The sequence below is a fragment of the Somniosus microcephalus genome, chromosome 3 (assembly GCF_052327205.1).
Source record: "Somniosus microcephalus isolate GS21.2 chromosome 3, FLI_Smic_1.0, whole genome shotgun sequence".
Lineage (NCBI taxonomy): Eukaryota > Metazoa > Chordata > Chondrichthyes > Squaliformes > Somniosidae > Somniosus > Somniosus microcephalus.
The window spans coordinates 322472853-322485518 of NC_140989.1; the positions used below are offsets into that span (position 1 = coordinate 322472853).

General features: G+C 40.1%; 1 protein-coding gene across 2 annotated transcripts in view; it reads left to right on the forward strand.

Moving 5' to 3' along the window:
• The window catches only part of dmap1 (DNA methyltransferase 1 associated protein 1), an 86564-nt gene extending 81630 nt beyond the window's left edge, over positions 1-4934 (forward strand). For both annotated transcript variants that reach the window (XM_085983065.1, XM_085983066.1), the window contains exon 11: positions 4342-4934. In XM_085983065.1, coding sequence (XP_085839191.1) covers positions 4342-4401 — 60 coding nt within the window. In that variant the 3' untranslated portion in view covers positions 4402-4934. The remainder of the gene's footprint in view (positions 1-4341) is intronic.
• Positions 4935-12666: the final 7732 nt, after the last annotated feature.

The window sequence follows — 12666 nt, forward strand, 5'->3', positions numbered from 1 at the left end:
ATTAGCAGCACTTCCAAGAAGATTCCTCTGCATGGGCCTGCATCTTTCCCTGCCACCTGAACTTGCATTCTTCGCACTCGTGTTATGTATCTCTGGCTTGCCTGAATGATCCAATCCAACTAGGTATTGGATGACAACTCCCAGAATACAGCATTGTCACTCAGTTGGACTATAATTCCCAAAATGCAGCTTAAGAAGCCACCTTCTAATGAAAAGAACTGGACCCTGTCAAGTTGCATTTCAAATGCTTTTTAGTACTTAAAATATCCCTAACTCTTCCAGAAAGAAATATTTTTGGCTTGAAAGGTGAAATTATAAGTAGGTTTCAAAATGCTGGAAAGTGTATCACATAAAAGTAACAATCTAAATTTTATGGGGGTTTATGCCCAAAGACCCTTCTACGAAATAAATTTGGTGCCTTCGTCACTTTAGCCCCCTTCAGTCATTTTTTGATCCACCACACTTACAAACTACGCTATTGTGTACTTAGATTTTACCCCCTACAAGAAAAAATGATTGAATTATTGAATATAACTGCAGAACTCCATGTCCCACTGCACTTTGTGTCTTTGTGACTTGAGGCACAAATTCTTGTTTTTGAGTTTTTGGCTTTCTTTGAAGCATTTGTCTAACTATTGTCAATTTTCTAGGTTGGCATGTGCTGCCATAGAAAAGGTTCAAAAATCAGCATTGATTCAGTATGCTGTGCTACTTCAAAGAGCTGTTCTATGGAGTGTTACATCCACAAGTTTGTGTTTATAATTTGTTATACAGGAGATCTTGGGAAGGTTCTGAGCGAAAGCCAAAAATGAAATCTGGGTGGCTAAGTAATTGTACACTTAACAGTGGCGTTGGCAAAGAGTATGCGGGTGATGAAACACAGATTGCAGAAAATGCAGGCATTTTTTTTGATGGGAAGGAGGGAAATATAAATGTTAAAAGCTCAAAAGACCAGACCTTTTCAGATAGCTTGCATTCCTTTCACCAGCTGTAACAGCTTCTGCTATTGCCAACTGTTCTTCACCCCAGGGTGGGGTAACTTCTGTTCTGTGTCTGTCACTTTTGCTAGCTATTTTCAAAAGGGTCAGATTCAACTTAACTCCATCTTTGCTCTTATTCTTATGTGGTTCATCCAAGAGAACCAGTACTTGATCAGAGTCACTGTGTAGCAGGGAATTTAATGTGTTGTACATACTTTTGTTTGGTTGACTTTGCTAAGTGCACTGAGTAGAATTTCCTCCAATTAGTTTGCAACCAGTAGAAAGCAGTCATATATGTTTTCTCAAAATTGCCTGTTACCGTTCAAGATTTTGGCACTCAATCCTCCTTTAGTGAGGCTATATGTACAATGAGAATGGATAGGGAGTGCACATTGAAACTTTATACTTGAATCAGGTGCATAGTTATGTCTTTTGGTGTATTTAGAGAATATTAATGGATCCCTATTATGTTCTTTATATCAATCAGCATAAAATCGTACAGAATGTCAATTTTGAAAAGTTGGGAATGGTGATTTGCTGCAGGGCATTTCCAGTGCTGTACAAAATAGTTAAAATGTTAAATACAGCTCTGACCTTTACTGGCTGATTAAACAACGAGGATGGCATTAGATTAGAATAAGACTGAAGGTCAAACCAATTCACTGTATAACCATTTTAGAGTGCTTTTAAAATTGTTTTTAACATTACCTCCTTTCCCCCTCCCGCCACAAAAATGTAATTTTGCCAGTACTTTCAAAATACAAGAATTAACCTAATCTTGGTAGCTTGGTAATTCTTTAACTGTTCGAGAAATTAAAGTGCTTTTGCAGCTTTTGAAATGCCATATGTGGTACTTAAAACCTCTTTGATCTGAATGTCTGGGAAGTTGAATTGGAGTGGGGTGGCCCAGTAGTAAGGATCTGCTAAGGGACCTGAGTTTGGACCACTGGACATTCACAATTGGGCTTTCTTGGTGGAGGGGAGAAAGGAGACAGTAGCTGATGCAGAAAATGCTTAACATGGTATCTGCTTTGAGTGGTGCAAGCAAAACTCATCAAGTTGTTCTATCCCAACTGCACCACTGTTTGACCATGGAAATTAGAACTCTGTATGCACGCTTAAACTCGCCATCTGATTGCCACTTAAAATTCTAATGTTAGAGAATATCTGACAGACTAGTAAGGTCTTTCCTGAGAAAAGCATAATGGTAAAAAAAAAACCTTAAATAACCCACCCTTGATCCCTCTGTCCTTGCAGACTACCACCCCCATCTCCAACTTCCCTTTCCTTGTCAAAGTCCTTGAACGTGTTGTCGCCTCCCAAATCCATGCCCATCTCCCTGTTTGAATCTCTCCAATCAGGTCTCCGCCGCTGCCACAGCACTGAAACGACCCTTCTCAAAGTCACAAAGGACATCCTATGTGACTGACCGTGGTAAACTATCCCTCCTCATCCTCCTCCTCACCTCCAGCCTTGACTGTTCCAATGCGCCCCTGGTCGGCCTCCCATCTGTAAACTTGAGCTCATTCAAAACTCTGTTTAATGTAAACTATGGTCGTACAGCAAATTCTGCTTTGATTTAACATTAGATCGTGGTTCATCAGCACAAAATCTGTTGTATAGCTGGACCTAGATGGAAGTAGTATGTGGGGGTGGGAGGGTGGTTGGACATTTCCTTCTGTAGCACTGATTATCCATGGAAATGTTAATGTTTGGGGACTCTTGTTCTCATGACCAGTGATAGTGTCCTTCCAGAAGTGAGGGAGGGGGAAATAACCAAAATAAAATAAAACAGAACTGCAAAATTTTAGAAAGAGATTCTCAAAGGGTTGAATACTTGAATCAGATAGATTCTGAAAATTCAATATAGTTATGAGGAAACTAGTTGAGGAATCTTTTTACAGCTTTAACATAACTGCTTGTAAGTTTTAACAAATTTATTAGATTTAACTAATAGATTAATATTTTTAATCAATTATTACATAAATTTGACCATTAATCTTTTTGTTAAATCTGATATTCTTGGGGAAACTGGTTCCTGACTGAAACATACACATTTTGTCCTTGGAATGAAACCGAAGGGAATTGCCTTAATCGCCATTCCATTGACAGATTTGTTAATTTGACAATACAGTGGAATCTGAATAAATGCAAACCTGGTTTAAACAGAATTCTGTAACCAGTATAATATTTCAATGCCATTTCCACTTGCTCCCATTATAGAGTAAATGATCTTAGCATATTATTTCTTGGCAAATTCTGTTGAGCTGCACTAAGTAAATGAGTCCAAAGTTGCAACTGCAAAACGTATTTACAATAGAAGCTGATTATAATTGCTGCCCAATTTTTTGGTCAGTGAAATACTTCTGATCATTATGTAATTTACTAATTTAGTATTAGCAGGTAACCACAGTGGCAACTCTCCATTTGTGAGGGAAGATATTTGTAAATGTATGCTTGAATGTTATGTACAGTTGGCTTGCTCTTAATGTAGGACAGTTCTTTGCAGCACATCTTTTTTTGCACCATCTGATTGCCATTGCATACTAACTGACTTTACATTAATGGAAACGGTCTTATAAATGAGACCTTTTTATTCCCAACACGATTCCAATTAACAATCATCTTCTGTTATGTTTGTTTTCCTGTGAGTCACGCCCCATATCTCCAGCTAACAGTGTGAGCTGGTGATCTGCTCCCTGGCCTCAGTAAAAGCCATTGTATAACTGGCCACTACAAGTGGGCACCTCGCCCACCAGGTTCACTTGCAGTGTAATTTTTATTATTTTTCTACCTCTTTCTGGGAAAGTATGTCTCTTTGAAAGCCTGAGATGAGAAACTATGCTGTATGGTGGAACCACCAAGAAAAATTCATATCCTGTCACTTCATGGTGCTAAGGCCCATCTTGTTTTCCAAATAATGAAATCATGCAGGACTATATGGTCCAGTCTATCATTTCCAAGTAGGCAAAGGTCATGAAATAAAAACTTTCCAGGGGAAAAATATTAATTGAAGCAGTGTAGTGAGTGATCTTTTTGACTGTTTAAGGTGTCAGCAGATGTTATACTCTAGATGAAATGCAAACAAGCTCATGATAACCATCATGCATCCCAGATGAATCGACACTTGAATTGAGATTTCTTTTAATTGTCATTTAAGTCCACAGTCACTTTCTCACCTTCATCGTTTGATCCACACTGGCAGTCCAATTAGTGCATATATCTCTTGTTCAACATGTTTTACTTTATGACCTCAAGCTTCTAGCTGCTATCTGAATTTCAAGAGTTAATCTGGAGATGTCCCTGACCATGCAAATGGTTTGATTCATGCTTCCTTACATCATGATTTTTGTTTCCACAGAGGAAGCGAAGAGAATCTGCGTCAAGCTGTTCTTCAGTAAAGAAATTGAAGAAGCCCTGAACTGGTTTGAAAGGCTAGGATGTGGACAAAATGTGGTTAAACGGATCTTTCACCACATAGCAGTTATGCTCCTGAATTTATTCAGAAACGACCACCAAAACTCCAGGAAATCGGGAGTAGCGAACACTGTTGATAAATTATCCGGCAGTGGTTAGGAAGTAACAAATACTGTGTCCATGACATCAGGAAAAAAAATTGCTAAGCCATTTCCTGTAGAAGTTCTATCAATACCCCAACTCACCCAGAACTTCATTAATGAGGAACATTTATTTCTGAAATGGATCACAGTGCTTTTAATATTTGTATAATTATGTTTTCTTTGTAGGGTTTCGTTCTATTTGGTACAGGACAGTGAAACGATCATTGAGTGAAGACCACTCGCATGACTTTTTTTTTACAATTTTTTCACCTTGATGAAGGAAAAGGCTGCGAATATATGCAGTATCCATTTACTAGGAACAGTGTTCAAAAGAAATTGCAAACATTTATTGTAGCGCAGAAAATAACAAGAAGAATAAAGGATTTTTTTTTAATTGTTTGTGGTATCACACCATTATTTGAAGTTGGTGCTAGAATTCCCTGTTGGCTCTAAACAAATGTTTACATATCTAATACTGGAAGGGATGCCACATACATCTTGTGCACTTACTGTATGTAGTGTAACACTTCCTGTAACAGTTTTGTCACGTTTATAATAGCAGTCTGTCTTGGGTCACTTTATCTGTCACTACTTTCGTCATACTTTTCTGTTTTTCATTGATGTTACTTAACTCTTCCATGCTTGGTCTCGAAGGTAGGTGAGGCTGTTGCCTCCCAGGTTTGTTTCCAGAATAGGTGGCAGTGTAGTGACCAATTTCCGGCTACTACACCTGTTAAAGTAAGTTTATTTTTTATGTCTATATGTTTACATTTTATAAGTAAATATTTTATTATTAATGGGACTCCTGTGTTGTTCCACCATTTCTCAGACCACCACCCCTCTCCCCTTACCCCGTTGGTTCCCGTGACCACGCTGACATTTGCCAACTATTCCTGGACTTGGTCCTCTTCTTCCTCTCCCATTTATCACTTGTTCCTGGGCCTATCCCTCGGGCTTTTGCTTGCATCTTGCTCTCTTTCCTGGTCAAGTGCCATCTCTTTGGTGGTTTCCTGGGAAACCACCACCATATTTAAAAGCACATGTTGTGCTTACAGTATATTTTCATCTGCTTGGGAGAAAAGGAAAGTGGGGCAGGAGTGGAAATGAAGCAACTGTTGGGATAAGGAGGGGATTGGGAAAATGGAGAGATGAGAAAAATGTAAATAAATGAGGGTGGAAGAGGACATGCTGAGAGGTTGTTTCCCCTGGCTGGAGAGTCTAGAACTAGGGGTCATAGTCTCAGGATAAGGGGTTGGCCATTTAAGACTGAGATGAGGAGGAATTTCTTCAGAGGTTTGTGAATCTTTGGAATTCTCTACCCCAAAGGGCTGTGGATGCCGAGTCGTTGAGTATATGCAATGCTGAAATAGATACATTTTTGGATTCATGGGGAATCGAGGGATATGGGGATCGGGCAGGAACGTGGAGCTGAGGTCAAAGATCAGCCATAGCGGAGTGGGCTCACCGGGCCATATGGCCTACTCCTGCTCCTAATTATGTTCTTAGGATGGTAAGGGGAAATTTGAGAGGAAAAAATGAAGGGGAGGAGATGGTGAGTAGGTGGGGCTCAGGCAGGGTGCCGGCTGACCTTGCCCTGTCCTCATGTCCTCCAAAAAACTGGAATATTGTGCTTGGCTCAGTGGGGCAGTTTCTGAGGCCTGGCAGTATTGGCGCTGGCCCAGCCCCAGGATCTGTCAGCACAGAGGAGCTGGACACCCAATAGCAGGACCCCATCCCCAACACCCTGTTCCCCTCAATCATATGTATTCCCCGCCAATACCTCGACATCCCAGACCCTCCGTATTTTCATATCCCACAATCTCTACATAAATTCTTCCCATCATTTACTCTACTTTTCCACGTGTCTCTTCATTTTTGACCAGTATTGCCTTTATTCAAAATATCTAAACTATACCAGCAAAATAATACCATCTCCATTACAGTATATACTCTTTGCTTTATCAAATAATACATTATGTACAAATAGGCACACAATCATGGAATTCAAGCCTGAAAATATTACTCCCAATGCTATAATTCTCTGTAATAAAAATGCAGTTTAAGTTATTCAATCAAGCTAAATCAGTGCTCATCATAATATATTGTATGTTACATGTGGGATAAAACAGCATGTCCTCTGACTCAGTGAGAGCACGCCAAGAGATCTGCTTGTTTATTGTAAAAAAAAAAGTGATGTCCACAGACAACTGTAACAAGAACAGATTTTTCGTGAAATTGACTTTGATGGAGTATAAAAGAAACTAAGTGTATGCACCAAGAATCCCGATTCGACAAGTATTGGTTAACTGTGTCTTTAAATTTATACGTACAATGAACACAGTTCCAGGCAATGACATTAGAGCCTGGGCAGGAGTTCCACAGGTAGGAAAAATAATGTGTTAACCTTTGCTGCTGGCAATCTTTGTAGACAATGTTAAGATCCAGCTGCTGCAGCTCATGTTCCTGGTGTAAACCTGGAGGCCTCGATTAAAAGTTAGCAACTGTGGAGCCGCTCCAATCATTACCTGCGAGTCGGATTTCTATTTTTATGGAATTTGCCCGAGTGTCTTTTCACTTGCCAAAAACTTATGTCATGTTAAGAAGAATATTCTAATAAGTAATAAATATGGAAGAGATGCAACTGTTAAATAAAGGATCAGATGCAGCAAAGGGGCAGACAAAATATTGAAGGGTTGGTGATAGAAGAACCAACACAGTTAATCTTAAATGTGATTTTTGGCTTGGTGAAACTCGCTTTCTGGTTATTTGAGTTATTTTATCTGTGTCCATGTTGCTTGTAGCCTTGCTAAATCTTTAGTTAATGTTTTATTTTGGGTAAATGATATATTCTAGCAAGAATTCACTTCAAGGAATCTCGTCCCTATTCTCTCCTCTTTCCTCCCTCCCCCCCCCCCCCCCCCCCGAGTTTGGATTTTTTTGTAATTTTATTAAATGTTTATAGTTACATACCTTTGTTCATATGTTGCTGCTCTCACCCACATGTTAATGACTATGTTGTCTCTGTCCCGACACCTTACTGTTCACCAGAGGAGCTGGGGCGGAGTGTTGGCAGCAGAAGAATGACACGGAGCTGGATTTACCTGAGCTCTGCCAATTGAACATTGTGCTGCTCTGATTTTTAGTGTGTTGTAAATGATTTCTTGCCAGATTGTTTTTGCCCCAAATTAGTGTTGTTTTGCATTAAGATTTTACGTGGCTATTGCAGTTTTATTTTCCTGCTTTGTAAACAAATAATTACATTCTAAATTCCACAGCTGCTAATTTTGTGTTTGTAGTGGGAAATTGCGAGTCTTGCCACTAGAAGGCACTATAGTATAGGAGCTTTCATACGCTGCATATTATAGTAATATTTGCAATTGGGAATCAGTGACTTGATTGGCTGATTATGGTGTTTTAATTTTATAATTATGCCTGAAGGTTTTAAAATCTTTGGATGCATAGTTTAAATTTTACTGTCAAGATTATTTAATCCAACTGCTACCAATGGACTGCTGGTTATGCTGTGATTTTCGTCCATCCTATTCCTCACACTTCTTCAGCTTGTGACATCAATCTGTTAGAACATACAGAAAGAACAACAATTGTGCCAATAACATTTTAGGAATTCTTTCAGGATTTTGAATGTTTCAACGCTGGCTTTCAATAAGGGATAGATTAGCTGTTGGACACAGATTTACTTTAGTAGAATGGATTTGGATTTCCCCAATTATCAAGACAAGCCAACCTGCAGACATGCAAAATTATCTGGGATTCCACAATGCAAATTGTCAATTTAAACTTTGAATAGCTTGCCTTACATAGCTTTGTTTCTGCTTTTATGAAGATGACCTTGAAAATTTTGTATGCCACCAAGCTGTTATGAAGAATCTTCATCTTGTATGATAACCTGGTTTAAACTGTGTACAGTAATTGGCATAAAACTGGCTCCTGTCATACACTTGATTTCAAATTAACATTTGTCATTGCAATTGTTTTACTCTAATGTCCCCAGTGAAATCACTAATATTTATAAGTAAGATTTGCTCTCGAGGACTTCCTCTGCAATCTCGAAGGTGCATTAGGGATATTCCAACCCGCCAAAACTTCTCCTTTTGCCTTGATGCTGATTTTCCTCTCCTTGTAATCCCTGAATCAATTGGAGGCACAATCAGTGTAATCTCCGTGTGGGCATTGGTCCCCTAAACTCAATTTTACACTTTTTACAATTAGCAAATCATTAAATCTATCAACAAAAATATAAATTTTATGGCTTAAATTCTGGAAATTAGAACATAAAAAATCTCCTTGTCTGACTTATCAAAGCCTACTAAAGGGTCAAAATGCATTTTAAGCTTTACTAAGGATCTAGGAATTTTGGTATTTTGCTAAAGTGTGATTTGTGTTGCGTCCCCTGTCTCTTTTCTTCCTTCCCACCCCCCAAAAATGAACTGACCCTGTAAAATTGGAAGCAGTCAGCATTCTGCAGTAACTTAGCTTTATACAAGCAACTAAACATTTAAGCCTACAGTTATGCTGGACTCTGATTACAAAGAAAAGCAGGTTATTTTCAACTCCATAGCTCTACAATTGTGCCTTGGGCAATTTCAGGGATGCACTGGGTACAGATACACCCACACTAGCAGTGGGGAGAGCTGGGCTTGTAAGAAATTGCAAGACTAGCCTGATTTATAATGGGCTTAATTATAATAGGCTTCCAGCGCCTGGAAAACAAGTACTGGCATCTGATTGACTGGGGACGATAAGGGTTTTTGGTGAGGTTGCAGCTATTAAAGTATTGCTGCCTAATTTTATGTACTAAATATCTGAATTTTGATAGAATCTGCAATGAAGCCAAGGAACAATAGGGAGAGGACTTTTTAGCAGGAAGCATTGGCGATGCTAATGCAGGATGTGCAGCAAAGCAAGGTAGTGCTTTTTGCAGTGGAAAGCCACTCTTGAGTAAAAGCAGAGGTGAAAGCTGCATGGATACAGGTAGCAGAGAGTGAATGGAGTCTCAGGTCCATGGAACCTGAATCCGAATAAGTTCAAAGGAATCGGGATTTTCAAAGTAAGTGCATATGCTTTCATAACATTCAGACATAATATGCATGACACAAACCAAAATTACATTCCAACAGTCCTGGAAGTACTATGCAAAACATCCAAATAAACCTTTCCCCCTTTATAATTGCAGTAAAGCTGCAAGACACAATTATTGAATTGTACATAACTAACTTACACCGACACATCTAAATATTGAAAGGTCTGCTCTGAACTGGCACCAGATCCTGTTGTACAAGGAGTGGCTGTTATCTGGCCACAAAGTGTTCTGCCAGTTTCTAATAGCTGAATGTCTTGTTTGTACTTCCAAGAAAAGGCTGCTCGCAACCACTGGGAATGAACGCATAGGCTGAGGGCCATCACAATTGAAGCAGCTGACCAAATATTAGGAGGTGGCTGCTGACTTATTTGGACCTATGTCAGAGGAAGGGCTAGGGCACTGAGGCATGCATTGCACAACAGTTGCATGCACACAATATATTATACCTGTTACAAGTCCGTCTGCACAAAACTACAGTAAAACATCTTCCCTTTCTCTCTCTAACATGACGTGGAACCAGCTCGTGGCAAATACATAACAGCAGCTTGTGTCTTGCACTCTTCCTGTCACAATTACTTTTACCAATCCAAACACCTGGGAGTATTTAAATAATTATCTCCTTAGAGCAGAGAAGGTTGAGAACAGATTTGATAGGTGTTCAAAATCATGAGGGTTCTAGACAAAGTAGCTAGAGAGAAACTTACCATTGGCGGAAGGGTCGAGAACCAGAGGATACAGATTTAAAGTGAAGAACCAAAGGCGACATGAGGAAAAACCTTTTTACGCGAGTGGTTAGGATCTGGAATGCACTGAGAGGGTGGTGGAGGCAGATTAAATCGTGGCTTTCAAAAGCAAATTAGATAAGTACCTGAAGGAAAAAATTTTGCAGGGCTACAGGGAAAGGGTGAGGGAGTGGGACTAACTGAAGTGCTCTTGCAGAGAGCTGGCATAGGCTTGATGGGCTGAATGGCCTCTTTCTGTGCTGTAACCATTCTATGAAATAGTGACTTTGGAGGAAGTACAGATCACCAATGAGGAGCAAGTGGAGGTGGCAGCAATCTGAGCCATTCCTCTGCTGCTTGGGCAAGTGATCAGTGTGCTACTGAACCTGTCTTCAGAGAGTAGATCAAGGACTAAAGGGCTTCATTACATCCCACAAGGGTTGGCAACAAAAGTCAAGTGCACCTTTGACCTTTCCACAGCATGCATGAAGCATTTTCACAACTGCAGTACACCAAGGACGAAGCACAAACAGTTTATTATCACAAATGCTGTGACGGGCTATGAAAACCTCAGGGTCCAACTTATGGAGTCTGTCATTGTTAGATTTGACAGACTGAGGGATTGGCCCTCAGCCCCTCTGAACTTCCTCTCAAGGTAACTGCACTGCAGCAAAAATTATGTTTTTTTCCAGCAGTTGGCTTTGTATGAATTACTTTATGTACCATGACAAAATTAAAGAAGTTAAAAACTAACTGCATTCACAATAATATTCCAGCTCATTTCTTATGGATTTTGTTGCAACATTTGGTCATTTTTGCCTATAGACGGCTGTCCGATGGAGGGGCCCAGCCATTCGATTTGTAGAAATGTTCTGTGTGATTTGTTCAAATACATTTTTGATTGTCGGCTGCTTTTGAGTCCAACAATTATTCGCAATCTGCTTGGTCCTGGTCTGAAGGTATTTATCAGATGGCCTCTTTGAAATCGGTGATTGGAGCAATCAAGGAGAATCTGCTGAGATAGTGAGGCCAAGTAACTTCCATAAAGGGTGAGAGAAAGAAAAATTACTTGGTGTAGCATGGTAGTTGCAAACTATTATTTTTCTAGTACAATGAGGAGCTGGCTTAGCTTAACACTATACATATATTGTATTACTGCTATTTGCTTATTCTGTTACTGTTTAATACATTTTGTTAGTTAAAGTCTAAAATTAGATCTTGTGTAGGCATAGGATAATCCAAAAAAAGGGCTCACTGTTCATACAGGGGCATGCTGTGGATTTTACCTAGATGGTAGCTAGTGGGAACATTCTCTGGGACATGGGGAGCTAAGACTCACCTATGAGAGTAGTCTGAAACATGGAAGCTAAAAATATTACGAGTAAATAAGGTAAAAGAAACCCAAAAACTTAATATACGCATCTGACCAGCCCATTCTACCCGCTCAAAGGACTGAATATCGGGCAAGTAATAGCAGCTGCTGTGGAGTGGGTCTGCCATGACGCATCCTTTGCATAGTGGGAATATCTCTCATGAATGCTCACATGGCATAGTGGCCTTAGGCTCCCATGTCTGGCTCCAGCATGCTGAGGGATCTGGCGTAGAGAGTCATTATGCAAGGCTTAACAAAGTTGATTGGTGTCCAGCGATCTACTCCCAGACTGATCAGTATGAGATACTGAGGGAGTGTACAGTAGCAGGGTTTTGCTGGAGTAGGCATGGATGAAGCCGATTCCTGTCTGGGCAATATCGCATCAAGCTCATCCAGCCACACCCATTCCTCCCAAATGACAAAAGATATGCTGAGAAACAGGCAGGAACAGCCAGCCACCATAACATTGTACGTGGTGATACCAGCTGTCGCGTCAACTCCTGTCTCAGCACAAGGAGGTACAGGGCTACCTCAACTGCAAGAGGCTATCTGTGATACCATCTCACTTACTCCTGCCTCTGGGGAAGCACCTAGGAGGAGGACTAGGTGAGGTTAGAGAAGACACATGTACACTCACCAAGCATTGAAATGAAATACACCATGGAATATACACAACACTTATGCTAAATTTGATTGCACATTATTTCAACTTTGTCCAAAGCGTTTTCTTCTGCCATGCAGAATAAGGTAGCAGCAGATCAAGGGATGGGCATCCATGGTAGCTACTTGCATCTTCTTCTTCTTAGGCAGAACCGAGGATGACTTGCTTCCACATTAAAAATTAGTTCTCAGGTGACTGATGAGTCCAATGCGGGACCTACAGTCTCTGTTGAGTCTCTTCGCCGGGAGCAAGTGGAAGCCAAGTGCAAGG